The 21,321-nt window shown below is 35.2% G+C and overlaps 2 protein-coding genes across 3 annotated transcripts in view; one reads left to right on the forward strand and one right to left on the reverse strand.

Moving 5' to 3' along the window:
* Window positions 1–21,321, forward strand: part of COL25A1 (collagen type XXV alpha 1 chain) — a 409,478-nt gene that overhangs the window by 121,271 nt on the left and 266,886 nt on the right. The gene's annotated exons all lie outside the window — the stretch shown is intronic.
* LOC116285478 (small ribosomal subunit protein uS14-like) lies at window positions 9,925–10,208 on the reverse strand. The gene has a single exon (XM_072972757.1). The coding sequence runs from the start codon at window positions 10,188–10,190 to the stop codon at window positions 10,020–10,022; it is 171 nt and encodes a 56-aa protein (XP_072828858.1). The 5' UTR covers window positions 10,191–10,208; the 3' UTR covers window positions 9,925–10,019.

Consider the following 21,321-nt stretch of genomic DNA (forward strand, 5'->3'; position numbering starts at 1 on the left):
TTAGGTTAATTATGGCCAATTTCCAAGGCAGTTTTACTTTCTTCTAATAGTTTGCTGTATTTATAAACATAACTTAAAATGTTTGATTGACTTCATTTTAGTGATTCAAACATTTCTAAAAATGAACCAGCAAGCTGTTCTTTTCTTCTCTTTGACTTTACACATATGCTCAATTTTCAGGGAGCTCTGAGACGAGCATCGGAATTATACCTTCACTTAGACCTTTACTTATTCATGGACACATCTTGACCCTAAGTTAAGAAAAACAATGTAAATTTCTTTAGTTAGAACAACCAACATGGATTTTAACCCTTGTGTTTAAACTGTAGTCGTGATTTTATTACACTCTTCCCACTCCAGCCTGATGTCTTTTTGTTTGTTTTTAATTTACAAATTCTAAGAGAAATTGGTTTATTCACAATTTTTTTTTGTTATTTGACACTTTGACCTCTTTGAAAGTGCATGATTTTAACTATGTATTTCCATTTATACTTTGGTAATCAATTTTAATTCCTACTTTGCTACCAGTCTCTTTGTTCTGATTGCGTTATTTTATGTAGCTTGTTCCGTTTGTTTCTGATGACTTCCTTTCATGGCCCTCGCAGTTAGCCTACCAATATTTCTTCTGTTCCTGAGGATTCCACTCCTCACTTTCAAAATGCTACACTAGTTCCCAATGTTGATAATACAGCAAACCAGCAATCATTCCACCCCCAGGTCCAGAACCCTGCCTTATGAATTTGGAATACCTAAGATTAGGTACTTTTCCTGATCCTTTTCTTCACATTGAATGCTTTCCATAGCTCTTTCTTTTTCAGTCATCTATTCTGTACTGCACACCCTGCTTCATACTATCCCATTACTTAACTGTTAGCCATTATATTTGTTTAGAAGAAAGCCTGAGGGGAGTTAGTGCAGTAGCGGGAAGGACCCAGCAAAGGATGATGAGCTGGTGCTGATGGTGAGAGAAGTGGAAGCAGAGGATTCTCCATCACACTTTGGTGTTCTCATGCATGTCTCTAGAATGAAGAAAAGTGAGAACTGACTCATTTTATAAATTATATGTTTTATTTCTTCTAAAAATTGTCATCAGAATCCCCACTATTAGCATTAGAAACATTAGGTTAGATTGTAGTAAGAGCCACTTGAGTAATATACTCAGTTGGACTTGAAGAGTATCTTTAGATTTAATTAAAGCCCCATATAGTAGAGAATACTTTTTACGATATTCTTGCCATTTTCTTTTTTCATCTAGAATGTATTTTATATTTTCTTTTATTTTGTTCCTGTTCATTATCTTCCTCTCTATTTTGGAGTACTGTAAGAAATTTTAGCACATAATAAAGATTTTTTACTTGATATTTTGTAACACTGAAAGTCTATTTTTCTAGATTGTTTCCCTTATTACAGAGTTGCATTTTTTTTGTTCAGCTTTATTGAGATAAAGTTAACAAATAAAATTGTAAGATATTTAAAGTGTGTATCACAATGATTTGATATCCATATACATTATGAAAATTATCTAGCTAATTAATACATGACAGAGTTGCTTTTAATTATACAATAAAATGCATACTATACCAATATATAATAAAATACCATAGACTTACGAGAATGTTGTTGGTAGCCTAAGTCTTTATCAAGCAAAGAAGCAGTATTTGGGTCTTGTAAGAAACCTCTGTGTTAACACTGGATGTTTATAGGGAGAACAACTAGGTGACTAGGGATAGGTGTGGCAAGGGAATTTCCGCCGTATCGTCACTTGTTCCTTTTGAATTTTGAACCAGGTGATGATATTGCCTATCAAAAAAAATCATATTAAAACTTTAGAACTTAGAGTATTCTCTTCAGAATTCTAAAGCTTGTTCCCTGTAAAGCCTTCCAAAAATCACTGAAGCATAACACCATGTACATACCTCTATGAATCCACTGATTACATTTAATTCCAGTAATTGTGAATAAACATCTAGTTTAATTGTCTTTTCTGTTTATTTCTGCCTTGCCTTATTACCATTGTGCTATATATTCAACATATTCTAAATAGAAGACTATGCAGTATAGCATAATGCAGCTTTCTGGTAGTATTTCCTAGAAACTCTTAGTGGGGAGAGTTAGCAATGCCATTGAAAAAAATTCATCTGTGTGTGTGTGTGTGTTTTTTTTTTTTCCCATTAACTTTAAAACATTGCCAAGCACAGGAAGGCACACAGATTGGTAAATAACAAGGATAGTTCCCCTGCCCCACCTCCCCTCTCCCTGACAGCTTTAAAGCATTTTGATAAGCAGGAACTTAAAACTTGTTTTTCTCTCTTTCTTTCTTTCTTTTTTTTTTCTTAATTTAAATGGTCATGACTTTCCATAGGCTGGATATTGCAAAGCATTTAAAATAGAATATATGCATTGAAAAAAATCAAAGAATAAATTTTATATGAGCATATAGGGAAAAGTGGTGCACAATTTATTTTTTTCTTTAGTCCAACAGGTGGTTTGTCAACATCCATGTAGTTTTATATAGAAGCATTCAGGGGCTTTAGCGCTGTAGATGATGGCATGCCAGTTATGTGCATGCCTTTGATCCTGTGTGTGCTTTGGTGCCGGGCAAGGCACGACGCTCCACGCCATGCTCAGCAGCAGTGGCCATGGGACTGTGTGCTCAGTGCCAACAGGCTGGCTTCAGGTGTCAGCGACTGCTCCTCCTGGGCAGGAACAGGCTGCGGGACTTGTAAAAGATGTATTTTTTTATACTACATGGTTGTCTTGTTACCAGTAGCCTTTGAAATTCTTAACAAGACAGGATTGGTGATTTTAAAATAAATATGAAATAAAATTGCAGCAATGGTTTTATTTTGCTTCAGCAGATTATAAGTAAGAGTATATATCAGGAGCAGCAAGAGTATTAAAATGCTTTGGAATTTATGGCCACCTGTCTTTAGGGAAGTTAAAACACGTTGTACATACTGTCTTCAAGATTCCCTTGAGGAGTTATGAAATAGTACAAGTGAATATATTGGGGAAACCCCACAGGAAGCACCACGACTTGTTTCGTTGACTAAATTATGGAACAACTTGACTGTCTGCACTATACTCTGGAGGTCATCTGCCAAGGACAGTTTCCTGAGCTGAGTTAATTGAAAATGGTTATGATCTTGCTGGAGTATGCTCTTTGGATTTTAGTTGTCTTAACTTATATTTTCAATTGAGACTTGATCTCGAAGAAAGGGGCTTTTTAAAAATCCCAGTAATTTTTATTGAGTGAAAATTCATGTTGTGAACTTTCATCTTGATTTCTTCATCAACTGGGAATATCCATAATATATGGCTCCTAGTTTCCTCTAATCACTTGGCCCTCCCTGGCAGTGCCCTTGAAGTTCTTCAAATTCAGGAGCTACGTGTAAGAAAATTGACTGTAGGCTCATGATCTTGCACGAGATCTTGTGCACTTGTCTGCCAGATGCTTTTGCTTTTGTCAAGCTTAGGTCAAAAATGAAACAGGTGCTCTAGATATTATCAGAGGTAGCTAGAATCCACATGCAAAGCAGAGTAAATAAGAGCAGTGGCTACTAAATTTACTGGGTCACAGACTCCTTTGAGAACCTGGTGAAAGCTATGGTGCCTATACACAGAGAAAAGTGCATATGCAAAATTTTTTGCATGTAATCTTAGGAGGTTCAAAGGCTTGCTGGACTGCAAGAACCCTTGATCTGTGGTTCACTGGCAATAAAAACTGGATAAAACAGAGTGAATTTTTATTTTGTTTCATTCTATTTTCTTGTTTCTGTGTGATTTACAGTTGAAATCCTAAATTATCCTTTTTTTCCCATACCTCTTACCCTCTTAAATCCCCAAACAGACCCTAGTTTTTGTATCTCTACAGATCAGTTTGCTTTGTAGTTGATGTAATACCAACATAGTAGAGATTTGAGGCAATTCCAAAAGGAATTGTCAGTGATGGCAAGTCTACATGGGAAGCCAGATTTAAAATCACTTACAGATAAATACTCTTCATAGCTTGCTGTTTGACCATTAAGAGTTAAACATTTTTAACTAGCTAATTTTGCTAGAATATGACACATAGCTTGCTGTGGTACTCCTCAGTTTTTATAAGGCATACCAGGCAGACATGGCAAAAAAAAAAAAAAAAAAAGGCAAGCCAGCTTTCAGTATTTTAGTTGTCCTCATTCTAGTCCGGGGAGGCCTACTTCAAAAGCTGGGTCTCAGAGGTCCTTAGCTTTTATCTAGAATAGACAACATGCTTGAGAAAGTTCCTTTAGTTTTTTGTTTCAGTTGACATTGACACACTGGGTCAGACTTGTCCCAAAGCACCATGTCTAAATGGCTTCCTTTATATGTTTCTAATTGGAATTCTTTCTCAGGAGGGTCAAATTAGAGCTCCTGAGATTGGAACTACAGCACCGGCAGTTGACAGCATCAGCTCAGTTCTACCTCTTGAGACATGTAAGACAGCCACTTAGAGTTTGTTCCTACAGTCTCTTGACAAATGGCCCTACTCTGACTGTGTACCTAATAGACAGTTTTTGTTTTTCTTCTGGATCAGTGCCAAAACCATGGTTTTTCTTTAAGCACTTTGTTTCTGCTTTGTCGTCTTTGCCTTTGCCTTTTGTTTGCTGTGATTCAGTTTGTTCAAAAGCATTTGCTAATTTTCCTGTTTATGTATCATATCTAGCGTACTTATGTGATGGTGCCTGGCTTAACCAACCTCCTGAATGTACTGACGTCTTAGGAAAATTCATTCAGCTTGAGTGAACAAAATAGAACTTTCAACAACTGAATTGTTCTGTTGGTCTGTTGATAATCTGTGATAGATTAGGTGATAATAATTGATATTGAACATTCACAACCAAAATTAATTGATTAGCAAAGACAGGGTATAACCTAAGACACCTTCAAAAGATTTATTGATTGTCTACCAGGGACCAAGACTTTTTAGAGATATGTTTGGTGCATTTATTTTAACCTTATTTCTGTAGCATTTTGGTGCACAGATTTTCTAGGATTCTATTTTAGGGAATTCTGAAACAGGAAGTTTTTATAAAGATTTTAAATTGTCTCATACATCTGAGTTCAGTTACTGGAATTTAAGTGCCTTACAGTGTCCTTTTAGAATCCTGTTGTTTTAAAGCCTGAGAAGTAGTTTATGACTGTGAAAATTGAATGATAAATTGGAAACCGAGGTTTGTGTTGCTTTTCCCCAATTGCCTGAGGGATAACAAGGGAGGTCAGACAACTTGTCTGTTTCTCTTTCTTGGTTTCTGTAGTGTTCTTGTAGAAGAAGGAAAAGAATTGTTTCTGAATAGTGGAAACCAGGGTGCCAAGTGACTCTTATCTTTAAGTACTGTAAAATTTGATTAGATTTCTGCTCCCTTGACCAGAGTTGCTTAAGAAGAGAAACTTTAATATTATGAATATACTTAACATCATGAACATCTTCTCTGCCTCGCTTTAAATACCTTGAGTAATATCAGTTTCCTTTGTGGTCAGAAAGATCTAAGTATACGGAGGATAAATATAGAGACTAAGAGAGGGTATAATAGGATCATCTTTTTCCCCTTGCTGGTTAATGATACATTTGCCAGGTCCTTCTCCTGTCCACTAAAGAAAGACAGTATCTAAAAGATAGAATGGATTTCCTCTGATTGAAATCTCAAGAGTAGAGAAGTTAATTTAAAAAAGAAACTTTTGGTATACTTTGCTTAAGTTGACACACTTTGGGATTTTAATTCCTCACTTCCTTTTGATTTAAAAGTCATACTTTCTCTCAAAATTACCTATTCATATAGAGAATTGGTAAACTTGAAACTGCAGTTCTTCTAAACACATATGTTTCATCTAGGAACATCATTAGGGAATATTGGGCTAGATCTAGTCAAACATTCAGTTAAGTGGAAGTTTAACAACCAGCCTAGATGTCAGAATTTTCAGTACAGACAATTCATTGTAATGAATACCTTCTTGTGCAGGCCGAGTTAGCATTATCTGCCAGATAGGAATCATTTTTAAAGTCTTGGCCTATATTGCCTGTCATAGTTAGATCAGATAAGAGCATAGTCATATGTCCAGAGCAAGTTTAGAAACATTAAAGATTCTAAGAATCAGTGAGAGATTAGCCAGCTTTGAAGTAATTGAAAGGTAAGTCAGAGAATGTTGGTTTGTGTATCCCAAGAGTTCGAGATTTTATTTCCAATATATCTAGGATTCCTAGAGCTTCTTGGAACTGGTTGATACTAACTAAAGAATTTTTGATGTTGTTGCTAGATTTTGTTTTTCAGGAGAATTAAGAATTTTTAAAAATCAGGTTACTGGGAAAAATATCTATATCTATCTTACATAAATTACTTCACCAACAAATTTTAGTAAAACAGTAATACTGAGACTCTAATGGATATAAAATATTTTTTCTGTGGTTACTCAGTAGTTAAGGTAATTTATATTATTGCAGAAGAGTTGATGAAGCAAATGCCAACTGTCTAGTGTGTCTGAGAAGAGCCTTGAAATAGCAATTCTAGAAGGTTCTTTATGATTAGGAAGACATCATTCGTTAGAACTTTTATTAATTTGTAAGTAAATTTCAGTGGGACAGAAATGATCCCTGTTAACATTCATGTATTTTTTCACTGAGATAAAATTCACATAAGAAAAAATTAATCATTTTAATGCATATAGTCCAGTGGCATTTTGTATATTCACCATGTTGTGAAAACAATATATTATTTTTTACTAAGTACTAAATAATAACATCTATTGACATTCGTAGAAACTACTTATGCCAAGTTAAAAACCTTTTGAAAAGATTTCAAATTTATCTTTTTGCAGGTCATATCTAATTAATTTTCAGCCAACCAAAATAGAAGTCAAGAAAGCAGGGATTAATATCTAATAACAGTTTCCCCTTGCATTTGCAGAGCTAGCACAATTGGAAATATTAAATTAATAAATGAATAGAGAACATAATTTGCAATTTCAAAGCTTCAGTCAAGAAATACAATCTCAAGAGTAAACAATTGTATGATTTCACTTACATGTGAAATCTAAAAAACAAAACAAATGAACAAACATAACAAAACAGAAACACACTCATAGATACAGAGAACAAACTGGTAGTTGCCAAAGGGGAGAGGGTAGAGGGTGGGTGTAATAGATAAAAGGGATTGAGAGGTACAAACTTAAAGTAAATAAGTCACAGGCATGTAATGTACAGCATAGAAAATATAGTCACTAATATTGTGATAGTTTTGTATGTTGACAGATTGTAACTAGACTTACTGTGATGATCATTTGTAGTGTATAAAAATATTGAATCACTATGTTGTAAACCTGAAACTGATATAATATTGTAAGTCAATTATGCATCAATTTAAAAAGAGTGAAGAGTTTCTCAAGAAACTCAGTGACATTTTGGTGTATAGATCATCTTGAGATCTAAAATTAATCATTCAGACAGCAGAATGGGAAGAATATAAATGTGTATATAATATATTCCAGTGTGGAAATTTGTCACTAGACATGAAGGTCCCAGTATCAAGTTTAATTCTTATAAAATAGTTGTTTCATACACTTTCACTTTAGAGGCAATTTTCCTATCTTTCATAACTGTTGATTCTATTAATGATAATTATTTTTGAAACATGCTGTTAAAATAAATTAGATAGCTGCAAGAAACTTTTCACCACATCTCTGTATTTCTTCTTCTTCTTTTTTTTTAACTCCCAGACTGAAATAGAACTTCTTGCTATGTAACATCCCTGGGGTTTGTTCAAAGTATAAATTTCCGTGTTCTTGACAGTCTAGAAATTATGACCACAGTTTTTGCTCATCTCATAAGTACCCTTAGGAGGTATTACTTGATTAACTAGACAGGAGAGAACTGCCAAAGACCTTAGAAACTTAAGAAGCCTAATAGATTCTCATTTTAAGAATCGCAATGGGGCTTGACGGCTTTTAGAAAAGTCACAGAAAAATAGATCAGAATGTGATCATTCATAGTATTGCAGTGGCCTCTGTGTGGCTGTACTTTCCTTATTTCAAGGTAATAGTAACCAATTTTTTTGAAGTAGCTTAGATAAATTAGAGACTGAGTGTGTGTGTTTACATTACATGTTCATTAGATGTTCATATAAAATTATTTCCAGCAAACAATCAATCCAAAACCTTTCATTAAGTGTGAAAACCAGAAATAGCCTCTTGATCATTTATATGTATCTGCATTATCATCCATCTAATCCTGTAGAACAGTGGGCTATTATATGCTTCACATCATTTTTCATAAATGTATACATTACATCCATTAAAATCCTAATTATTTAAGAAAGAAGCTGCAAATAAAATAAAATATAGGTAGCACTGAGCCAGATATTTCACAATGATCTCAATTCAACATCCATATAGATGTCTGATTTTCTGTGTTTTCTAGACTCATTTGTACTTAACAACTCCCAACCTCAGTGACATAACATATGGCTTATGGCTTACAATCAGAACTGTGTATGTTGCCAATGTCATAATTTTTAGATTGTAAGCTCCCCTGGGAAGAGATTATATTTTATTAATGATATTTAAAATCACCTCAGTGCACAGCACCGTCATACACTTCAGTTGGCTCAATTAATATCAATTGATGAACATTTAAGAGTAGTGTAGTTTTCCATATATTTCAATATTTAATTGCTGAAATTTAATATATATTAAGTTATTCAGTATTTTTTAACTTCTGTATAATGATGGCAAATGTCCCAGTAGGAAATAATTTCTGAAATGACACGTGGTCACTGTCTATTGACAATTAATGAATTTATTGCCAAAGTGATTCTACATTTATAGAATACTTTCTGTATACAAGCACTGTGCTGGAAAGGAAGGCTACAAAAATAAATAGGGAGCTGATGCTTTTGGAGTGTATGTGGAAGTTGAGGTTGAAGCTATTTCAGAGGGGCAGATATGATAATACAAATAAATGTGCTGTTATAATAAACTGTTGTGGGGGAGTAATCAATTGATTTATTTTGTGTGTTTTTGAAGAAAGACTTCAAAGAGGAGGTGAAGTGAAGATGTATGAAAATATGCAAGATAGAGAAGGGGGAGAAGAGAAGTGGGTGGGAAGAAGATTCCAAAAGAGTGAGAAGCATAAGCCAAGACATGGGGGCATGAGTATCTGTGGAGTGGTGAAGGCTGGTGCAGCTTCACCCCCAAATGTGGGAGGAGGAGGGGCAGCAGAGGAAACTGGTCAAAGGTCAAAGCAAGAGTGTAGAATGTCCTTGAATACCATGCTGCAGGGGGGTGATAAGGGGCCACCAAAGCTTGGAAAGTAAGGGAATGACAAGATCAAAACTGTAGATGAGAAATAATTATTGCAACAGTATGGAAGATGCATTGGAACCAGGCAAGATGGTGGCAGGGATATAGCTGGTGAACTCCTGGAAGAGCAGGGGCAGTGTGAGTAGAGACCAAGTGACAGACTCAGGAGACATTTTATGAGTGGTGACAGATAAATAGTTATCCAAGAGAGTTTCATATTTTCTAATTTGGGCATCTGGCAAGATTGTAGAATAGAAATTTGTTTCAAATAAATTAATTTTGAAGTTCTTTTATAAAGGTAACAATAAGCTACTCTTTTTGCATGTTAAGTAATACTTAGGATTAATTACAAAAAATGTATAAGTAAAATCAACCTCTTAGAATTTTAAAATATTGTTATTAAATCATTTCTGTAACTTCAATTTTTTATCTGGAAAATTATGTGGTTTGGGTTAAGAACTAAATGATCATTAAGATTTGCTAAAGTTTTAAATTCTGTTATTATAAATTTCTGTTGATCTAGTTTATTTGAACTGAAACATTTCCGTAGTACAACAGTAATAGTAAAAACTGGTATGAAGTTCAATTTTTTTTTTGTATTTTTTAAAAATTAAATCACTCATAATTGAAATTTTTATTTTATATACAAGGAATTAGCATTGTTTCTGCATAAGGTAGATGTGCTGGACTATGCATTCAAGGACGTTCACTTAACCCAACTTGATGAAGCCGATATCCTTCGCGCACTGGCGGAAACACTGGCGGCACATACTGAGGCCGTATTTCCGGATCAGACCGTGCCGGTTTGAGCAGACGCGGCAAGAGCGAGAACACTGGCCGAATTTTCTAGGGTGGCTCCAGTACAGCTGCTGGTGACCCATCTTGCTTCCTCGGATGCAACGAGGCAAAAGCTTTTTTTTTTTTTTTTTTGTATTTCTTGATACCTTATCTCTACAGTGTTTATTTTCACTTTAATTTACACCCCCATACGCTTTTAAAACTGCCTAGGAAGTGAGGAAGCTTGTCCTAACAACCAGTTTAAAAAGGATTCGTATCTTCTGACCTCTGTTAAAGAAAAAAATATTCATGACACTGTTAAAAACTGTAAGACAGACTTTATTCAGGAGACTATTGAGATATGTATAAGGACCACTGCAATGGAGTTTTGCAGTGGGAGAGAGATTGGAGTCAGCTCCACGCACAACAAGGAAAAGTGGGGACTTATAGCCAAGGTGCAGGGTGGAAGCCACCAGGTAGAAATTACTAAGAAACCTCAGGCTTAAGAGGAGTTCTGGCTCAAGTGAACAAACAAGATTCTTGTTAAAGGCAGGGCTAAGTGATCCCACATCGCCTGGCAGATCAGATATTGAAGGTGATCAGATATCAAGGATGGGGGATTCTGGCTAAGCCAACTTAGCATGATTCTTGCTAAAATGGGACAATGCAGAGAAGAACATGGAACCCCAAAGTTGAGGCCTACTGGAAAAAGAAGTCAGAAGAGCTTGCCTTAAGTTTGGTTATGAGAAGAATCTTTGTCACCTCTTAGCTCAGAGTTCTTGACCTGCTATCTACTATGATAAAAATAACTTCTTACAACCTGGATAACCTTTCAAGCAATCCATTGATAGAGGTAACACATTCTCATTGTAAGACTGATTTTTTAAAATACACAAATAGTAATACTCTACTCCATTTTTCAATGAATTATCAGTACAGATTTAATACAGGATGGATTAAAGAGGGGAAAAACCCTAATTACAAGTACTGTCTGCAAACAAACATTTGAAAGCAGTTTCTCCTTAACCAGTTTTCCTGGTGCAGGACTCAGAGGAGTGAGCAATTCCCTTGGGGTCTTGTACAGGCTCACAGTGAGCAACGTGAAGACTCTTTTTCTAGTGTTAGTGGGTCTTCAATGGGGAAGCCCAGAGCCTCATGTCAGGTCTCCTTAGGTTGGAAAAGAGTACCGAATTTCACTGATTTAGTGTTAATCTGTGAATATGTTTGCAATTTAGAAGTCTGCATCTAAATTCTGTTCATCATTGGACATTTAAAATTGAATAATAAGCTAAGATGTAGACTCGGATTACAATTAGGAAAATGCAGGTAAGAAATGCAAATATTGCCAAGGATCTCTAAGTGCAGGTTATTCTACCCTCTGTCTTGCCATGGCTTACGCTAATAACAGAGTACTGTGATCCTGTCTAGGGCCACACAGTTTGAGGCTTAACACAGTTTTCCTGGTCCTCATTCCAGTCTGTGTTAGGCCCCTCTGAAGTTCTTTATTTCCGGTATACACACAGGTTTGGTCTGAAGACATTAGCAGATTCCAGGGACACATTGGTTCAACCTTCTTCAGCCCAGTAGTTACGCAAGTATAAAATTTGAAGGTCATTAATTGAAATGAAATAATGGGAAATGAGAAAAGGAAACTCCATATTCTGCAAGAATGGAAACCAACTTCTCTGTCTTGAAGGAAAATTGCTGGAGGGGGACATGGACTGCATCACGGCTGCCTCTTGACAGCTTCACCTTGGAGAGACACAAATTAAATCCTTTCAGTTGCTGTTTTGAAGCTAAAAGTGTTTGACCGCTTCAGCCCCTGAATGGTGTTTAAGGAATAAAGAGAAAAGAGCAGGAAGTTCTAATTGGCAAATTACTCCTTGTTATTTAGTTTGGCTTCCAAGTTGGAAATTCCAATAATGAGGAGCTTTGTGGGACTTGCCCTTGAGCAGAACCAGGGGGCTTTTTGTTCAATTACTATTTAATGTGAAGATATTCAAGAAACATATTGTAGCATTTAAGCCATCACTTTCTATTAAACAAATATTGTCATATAATGATTTTTAAATCTCTCTCCATGGATGCTTTTATGATTCATCTAAGTGAAGTGTAAATTGCAAATAAGACATAAATGAATTTTTCTTGTTACATGGTATTTAGAGGGGTGTTATTACTTAATGACAGTTTCTCAAAATGTTAGAAAAATGTATGTTTACGGTTGTCTTAACTGCATCATGGTTATTCTAATCCTGATTAGAAAAAAACGCAAAAGATTTTTGAACAGTCATTCTAAGCTGGATTTACAGCAGGATGAACATTTCCTTTTGATGTTAATATTTCAGAATGTTAATGAAGAATTTATTTGATTATTTACTTAATAAGTTACAAAAGATTTTTTGACATTGGTCTTGACTTACATACTTAAAAAAAAAAAAAAGAGTGTCAATTTGCAGAATTACCTTACAGACTAATTAGTATTACTGTAGGATGTAGGGTTAATTCATATTTGGAGAAAAATCAAAATGATTTTAAAAAATGTATTTTTCACTTTCTACCATGATGGTACCTCTGAATTTTAATATTTGATCTTGTCAAATGTTATAGAAGGAATGAAGTAAATGATTAGAGTTTTGCTCAGTGAAAGGCAGCTTTAAGAATAAATGCGTGTATTTTTTCATTAAACTTCATGGCTACATCATTTAGGTAAATAAAAGCTAAGATTTTAGTTGAACGCTTCTGTTAATTTTTATTGTATAGATAGGGTTGTTGGATTTTAGAGGAGAAAGAGACCTTTGCTTTCTTGATTATTGGAATTTTCGATATTCACTTAACAGTTTGTTACTTGGCTAAAGGATTTTATGACATCAATATTACTTGAAACAATCATGCAGTTAAAATGACTGTGAATTAATTACCAGTTTCCTTTTTATAGTTAAATGTCTCACACAGGAACAATTCATATAATGCTTTTGGAAATGCTAATGACTCCTGAGGTACTAATCTTGCCTCCTTTCTGAATACTTACAAAATAGTGTCTCCCCAAGTGGGCCATGGGCTTATCCTGTGTTGTGAAGTGCTACACAGAAGTGTCAAGCTGGTAAATGGAACAGCTTTCTGATGAGATGTGAGTCTGAAATTTTTTCCCAAACGTGTTTGGCTTCACTGATCAAAAAGAATGAAAGAGCTTTTTTTTTCCCCTCACAGTATTTTAATTTCTCTAAATTGGAGCATATATTTGAAAGCAGTGATAACAATCAAAAGTGCTTCAGCATGTGACTTTTTCTTTCAGATGCACGTAGGACAAATGTACTTATTGATTAATGAGTTCAGCTCTTTTAATTTGATGAAAAATTATACTAAGCAGATTTTTTTTTGAGCGCCTACTTAATTTGGAGTATTGTAACAAGTTGTGATTTTGGAGTTGATACGGAAGAGACAGGGGCCATGTCACTGAAGCATATGTATGACTTCCAGAGCAGATCAAATTATTTCCTATAATCTGATGAAGTATAATGTGATTATCCTGTGATTAACCCTCCCTTTTAAAACCCCTTTGGGCTACCCTTTTTTGCTGGTAGTTTGGAAATGGATTGGAAGGGCACCAGATTCTAGATGGGGAAATGGTTAGGAGGATATTGCCAGTGGTCTAGGTAGCAGATGACAGAGGCCTAAATTAAGCCAGTGAGCCAGTGGATCTGAAGAGGAAGGGGGAGATTCTCCAGTTTTTAAGAAATAGGTTGATTGTTGACTGATTAATTTGAGTAGTGAGGTGAGTGTTTTATACAGGATATTGAACTTAAGAACTAGAATTTTGTAGCAGAAACTGTTATTTGTTTAAATGTTTATTTTCATGGGTGGTTCTAGGTTATTCTTTGAGGCTTATTGTGACAATTTTACCGAATGTCTAAAATTGCAAAAAGGGACATGTTTAATGTTCTTTCCTGCTTAAAATTCTTTAACAAATTCTCATTCCATTAGATTAATGCTCAACCCAATTTTTTAACATGGCATAGTAGCTATCTATTACTGTGTTAGCAAATTACCCCAAAGCTTACTGGCTAGAAGGAACACACATTTATTATCTCACAGTTTCTCTGGGCCAGGTGTCCAGGTGTGGGTGATACTGATTCATGGTCTCTCACGAGTCGCAATCAAGGTGCCAGCCAGGGCTGCAGTTGTTTTAAGACACGACTTGGAGAATTTACTTCCAAGCTCACTCATGTGAGCCTCAGAGGACACGTGGGCCTCTCCAAAAGACTGCTTCATGACATGGCACATGGTTTTCCTTCAGAGTGAGAGATGGTTGAGTGACCCAGAGGGAGAGGCAGCACCTAAAACAGAAGCCACAACCTAGTCTTGGAAGCAACAGCCCATTGCTTTTGCTGTATAGCCATATCTCATTCTATTGAGCTTTGAGATACTTTGGTTTTTACAAATTGAAGGTTCATGGCAACCCTGCATCAAGCAAGTCTACTGGCGCATTTTTCCAACAGCATTTACTTACTTTGTGTCTCTTTTTCACACTTTGGTAATTCTTGCAATATTTCAAACCCTCTACCAGCAAAAAGATTAAGACTCACTGAAGGCTCAGATGATGGTTAGCATTTTTTTAGCGATGAAGAATTTTTAAATTAAGGTATGTACAATTGTTTTTTAGACATAATGCTATTGCACACTTAATGCCTTATAGTACCGTGTAAATATAACTTTTATATACACTGAGAAACCAAAAACTTTGTGTGACTTACTTTATTGCACATTTGCTTTATTACGGCTGTCTGGAACCGAACCTGCAGTATCTTTGGGCTATGCCTGTACACTATTCATTAAAAGTGAAGCAGTAATTCAGCTCGTATTCAAGAGCTGAAAGCTACACAGCTGAGGAACTTTGTGGCCTTGTAAGAGGCTGCCTACCACACGTGGCTTACCTCATCTGGACCCTAACTACCTGGCTCTGCAGTTGTGTGCCGTGCCAGGTTTCCATTCACACTAGACTTCAGCCAAATCAAACTTCCTTCATTTCTGAAATGCTCCATGCTCTCTCTTGCTTCTAGACTGTCTCCTCTTTGCTTGGCTAACTTGCATGTGTCTGTAGATTCCAGTTTAAGTACACTTCCTCAGGAAGCATTTCCTGACTACTGTGTCCCAATTCCCCAATTCCCCAAATTAAAGTAAGAACTCTTGCTCCATCTTCAATTTTAACATGTGTCAGACTTTAAGATTATTGAATTTTTAATAGTGTGCCATTTCTGCCAACTATAAGCTATATCCTTAACAGGGCTTCTGCCTGGCACAATACTAGATACTTACTAATATTTGTTGAATGAATAACCAATTGAATACCAAGATGCATAAGAGATGGTCAATGTGATCAGTAAGTTTATGGTGCCATATATATGGATCTATCAGAAAGCCACTAAGTGTAACTTCCTCTGAATACATTTTATTAAGCTATATCTCAAGTTTGTTGCTAAAAAAATCCAGTTTATATTTTATATAACTTTAGTCTATTTTCTTCTCTCATTTTTATGACCTAATAAGTAGACCTGTGATGCAGATTTAAATTGGAATTTAGAGAAAAAGATTAAGTAAAAAAAGCTTCAGTTGTTTGGCAGAAACCAGTCCTTGATTTGACTTAAACTGTCCTCACTTGTTTTCAAAGTTGATAGCCAGCTATGCCAAGAATCAAAAAGAATTTAGTTTGAGCGTGGTATATTTGCTTCCAGTCTGGGTAGAGTCTTAAGTGGTTTTAAAATTTTTGCACTGAAAATGTGGATGTAATGGTTTGTATTTTCTGGCTTCACAATTGGCACAAATTTATGGGATTATGCATTTCTTTTTTAATTAAAAAAATGAGCACAGATTCTTTTTAGTGAGTGAACACAATACTAAGCAGTGCAGCAAGAAAGAATTAATGGATTTTAACTTCTTCAAAGAGTAGTCTCTCTGTACCTTAGTCATTTCTTCAATTCCTACTCATTCCTCAGTCCCATATAACCCATCTCCTACCTCCATGTCTTCACGGAGGAATTTCTTCTGGAAAATCTCACAACACTAGCTTACGGCCCTACGCAGGGGGCTTTGGATGCTCATCTAGTTGAAATTTCCTGCTGTGTTTCACTCTTGATCACCACCTCTTTTTTGAAACTCTCCTTCCTTGGGGGTTTCAGGAGCACTCTCTTGGTGGTGGTGGTGGTTCTACTTCTTTTCTCCCTTTTTCTTCTTCTGTTTTATTTATTTAATTACAATTTCTTCTCAGCTGTTTTGCTGAGCTCCTCTTTGCCTACTCTTTAAGGAGGACTCTACAAGTTCTATTTTGACTCTCCATTTCTTCTTGGTCTACAAAAGATTCCTTTACTTGCATCGTATCTGCCGTCTATATCCTGACGACTTCAAGTCTCCAGCTGAGATTCTTCTCATCCTTTTATTTCCAACCTCTACTGACCTTTCTGCCCAAATGTTGTACAAGCACCTCAAACTCTAAACTTGCTTCTCTGCACCATCTTGCTTGTCTTAGTTGATGGCTCTATCACAGCCACCCAGTTCACACAATGATTCTAGCTTCCATTGTCCACTCTTTCATGAAATTATTTAATTACCTAGTCCAGGTGATTTTTACCTTGTAAATATGTGGTTCTCAACCTTTTTCTCACCCAAACACCTGAAAGTTATGACATGCTTGTAGATGTCACTAATAATAGGTCACAGTGTCAGTGATTCTCATTTGAAATGGGAGTGCACTCCTTGGGGGAATTCCTTAGAGGGAGTGGAGGTGCCACAGGTAGTTTGAAACAGGCCTCTGCATGGTTCTAATAGTCTCCAGAGATTGAGAATTGCTGTCCTAAGCATTGTGGGAATTAGATGCTCTCTTGCTAGCAGAAGCTTCTGTTTTAGTTCAAGCCCTTAGTCTCTACTTGATGACTGGAATACCATTTCACCTTCAGTCTAACCTATCTTTTACATAGTTGCCACGGTAATTATCTAGTATAAAAACCTATCATCTCCGCTTACGACTTTTAAAGGCTCGCCATTACCCATAAGAAAATAAAAACAAGTGCTACAGTCCTGCTTCTGCCTTCCTTTCCAGCTCTCTGCCTCTCATTTAATCCATAGCCTTGTGGAACTTGTCCTCTCTGAGCATCTCTTTCTTTTTCTCATCTTCATGTTTCCCTTTATCTGAAGTATTCTTTCCTTTATTTGGCTGACAGTTACTCATCATTTAATGTTCATATCTTTCAAAAAACATTTCCTGACTCTCATCTCTCTCCCCACAGTCTTCCCAAGATCAACGTGTTCTATGTGTTCAGTGTGTGCACATAGAATTCTGTGAAAATTGAAATCATCACACATGCCATAGTTCACTGTTACTATGTTTTTATTTTCTTTCCATTGGCTGAGTTTCTTGAGGTTAAAGACCATGCTTTGTTCATCTTTAGCTCTAGGTTCTACATTGTATCTCTACATGTTCATAAATGTTTGTTGAAGGAAAAGGTGATTAATAGATTTAAGCAGTTTACCCATTTTTTCACTTAAAAAATATATTGCATACCTACTGTGTGCCAACCATCACTCTGCACACAGATTTCTATAGCAGTAATTTTTTAAAAAGGTAAAAACTTTCCTGCCTATGTAGATCTTACATTATTTTGCTTATACAGGTTAATATTATAATAAACATTGATAGTTGTATAAACATTTTGATAAGAAGAGACTTTCCTGATAAACATTAAACAAGTTAGGCTCTTTCTTGGTGACTAATTGAATCTCTGCCAATTATTTTCTTAATTTGTACTTTGGATATTTTTTCCTTCAACATTTCCTCATGGGCGAGCATTTATTAGGTGGAGTTATGAAAAACACCCTGTAAGTCATAATAGCAAATACTAATTAGTATTGGATGATAGTAAAAAGTAATATTAAAATAGGATCTAGTGTTTCAGTTAAATTTTAACTTCCATTACTTGGGTCACAGCAGTAAACCTTTCTTTAATATCATATAATTACAAGATGTATTATTTCTCCAACATTCACACAAATTAAGGTTGTAAAATTAGTTTACTTACGGATATTTTATTCTAAATATCATGTCAAGAAAGAGAGGAATTATGTCTTTGAAAGTAAGATTGTAGAACAGATCTGTTGATAGGTCCATGGCTCTAGCCTAATGGTAGATGCTGTTCTAATTAATATTATAAATGGGCTCTTTATTAAAATTTGTCTTTCTAAACAACGGAGAATATAGTCATTTTCAGGAGGAAAAATTCAGGTCTATAAATCTAGTATTTCATTAGGAAAAATGTAAATGAACATGTAACACTAATACTCTTATTTTTGTGGCATGGTATTTCACCATGAATTAATCCTCACAGCTCTAAATACTACTATTCAGTATTTTCAAGTGGAAAAATCAAAACAGAGCATATTTCAACAAAGTAATGGCAGATCCTGGAAGGTTTAAAGAATTATGCTATTAGAAGAGGATTTTAAAGTTTTTGTTTCCACTCTCACATTGCCTAAAAATGAAAAAAAAAAAACCCGTATATCATTAATTCCTTTTTTTAAGAGGATAATGAATAACCCCCCAACCGCACTCCAACATATCAAAATCTTTGTTTTGGCTCCATAGGTTTTCCTAATAGCTAATCAAAATTTCCTCTTTTACTTGTAAAAAAGAGATTCTAGGATTAAATTAATGTGATACGATTTATTTAAAATATGGCTATTGAGTCAAATTACCAAACTTTTTGAGATTTTATTTAAATTAAAATTCTTTTACATATTGTCAAGAATGAAAGTGGGTAATAGCAAATTTGAGATAACACCCTTATTTCATACCTACCAGTCATAGCCGATCCAACAGCATTAGGTTACAAGAAGTTAGTTCTTCCAAGAATGTTGGAAGTAGCCTCCTTGAAAATTTTTCTTCAGAATCTGGGAGCAAAATTGCAATAAGAAACTAAAACTATAGAGAGAGAGACTCTAGACTATTTAAAATCTAATGACTTCTCCTTCCTGACATACTGCTGCTCGAATGAGCACCAACTGTTGTTTCTCTATCTGACTCTGTTTATCAATGTATTTTTGAACTATCCATCTCTTTACAACTTCTTTTTTCTTTTTTTAGATCTAGTTTTTTTAATCTTAAAAACTCACTGACACTTTTCAGCACCATGAGTCTCCAAATCTAGTTCTGATGAACTTAATTAGTGATCTTTATCTCTTTCAAAAGATAGTGCTCCTTCCTATCTGATCCCATGGTGGCTTGGTACTAGGGGAGAGCTGGAGGCATCACTCTGTCTCTCTGTCTTCCATTAAATGATGTCACTGGCACGTGTGCTGACATTGTCTGGCAGAGTCATGTGCTCCCCATCTGGCACAGCAGTGTGTCTGGCCTTGTGTGGCCACTATTCACACACTCTGGCTGAGCTCCTGGTGAAGGTGCAGGTGAGGAAAGCTGGCTTCTGTGATGGATTTGCCTTGGTATGTGCTGTCTTGCCTTTCCATGTGCACCCCACTCTTCATCTCCCAAATACAGATTATATCTGGATGATGATTTGTAAGAAGGATTTTACTGCCCTCGTTGGCTCTATCTTTCATCTCCCTGTACTGTTCTTATTATAGACTCCCCTCATCTTTTTTTCTGTGTATATTCCCCTTAAATACTCATAAAATATGTGGTATTAAAAAACAAAAATATATGCCTACCAAAGATAATCTGATTAATTCAGACAGTGAATACAGCAGTATATATATAACTGAAAAATTGTGCTCTATGCTGGAATTTGACACAACATTGTGAACTCAATAAAAAATGTAAAAAAATACTTTTTTATTTTTTATGTTAATATATTTAACATTTTATTCAGAATAATCTGGCTTTCAATCATCTTTCACAATTCAGGCACCTAGTATCAGTAAGGCAGTAGAGCAGCACTGTCCATTGAAAATACAATGCTAACCACCTGAGCAATTTAAAATTTCCTGATAGCTACACTTAAAAAGGTAAAAAGAAACAGATGGAATTAATTTTAATAGCATATTTTATTTAACCTAGTGTATCCAAAATATTCTTTTCAACCATCAAAAACATTACTGAGAAGGGGAGTGGTATAGCTCCATGGTAGAGCACATGATTAGCATGCACAAGGTCCTGGGTTCAATCCCCAGTACCTCCATTAAAAATAGACAAATAAATAAATGAACCTAATTACCACTCCCCATCGCCCCTCAGAAAACATTACTGAGATGTTCTCATTCTTTTTTTCATATTAAGTCTTTAAAAACAGCACAGCCACCTATCTCCTCTTAAGAGCTCTTTGTCATATAAGGTTAAATGTGATTGTCTAATCAGATTTTATTGCCAAATAATCTAAAATAAGCGAAAAGATTGTTACAAATATGAACTTCCATCACTTTTCAGCCTTTTGGCTAAGATCAAGTGAAATATGAACTTTCATTTGCTACCATTATGCTGCAGCTCATCCCCAGAGCTTTTGTGCCTTGAGATATTAAGTCATGATGGTATGAAACTATCATGATTAGCAAGATATTTTAAATTATTTTTAGTTCTTTTTACATTATTTTTAAGTCTATTTTTGTATATGAATTATAATCTAATGGCTCACTAATATACAATTTATAAGTAAATATAAATATATTATGAATGCAGGTTCCAACTTGAAAGGGGTACATGTTAAAAAATATTTGATGACCACTAGCGTACAGGATAAAGTATAAATATTTCAACTACTTTTTGAGGTTTTTCTCCTTTGTCCACATATTAACCCCGTTGAAATCACCAATACTTTCCCCCATGGTTCCTCTAAATTAAGACCACCAATGAAAACCAGATTCTCCTCCTTGTTTGCTTGAACACAACATTTGATTTCTCATATCCAGGATTTTGCACAATCTTACTTTCTTATTTGCTTCTCTCCTTCATCCTTTCAGCTTTAAAAATAACATTCATCCTACTGGTTTCAGCACAATTCTTGCTTCCTGGACATCATACTTGAACGATCACTTTATCCTATCCTAGTATCTTTCTGGCATGAATTCTTACATATTTTTTCTGTGCCATTTATTTTGACATCTGTGTATAGACTATTTATTATTATTATTATTATTATTATTATTATTAGTGTATGCTCTTTTTTCTCAACTAAATTTTAAGTATTTTGAAAGCAGGAACGTTATATGTCTTTTATGTGAAATTTTAGTGCCTATTACAGT

This window comes from Vicugna pacos, chromosome 2 (assembly GCF_048564905.1).
Source record: "Vicugna pacos chromosome 2, VicPac4, whole genome shotgun sequence".
NCBI classification, from domain to species: Eukaryota; Metazoa; Chordata; class Mammalia; order Artiodactyla; family Camelidae; genus Vicugna; species Vicugna pacos.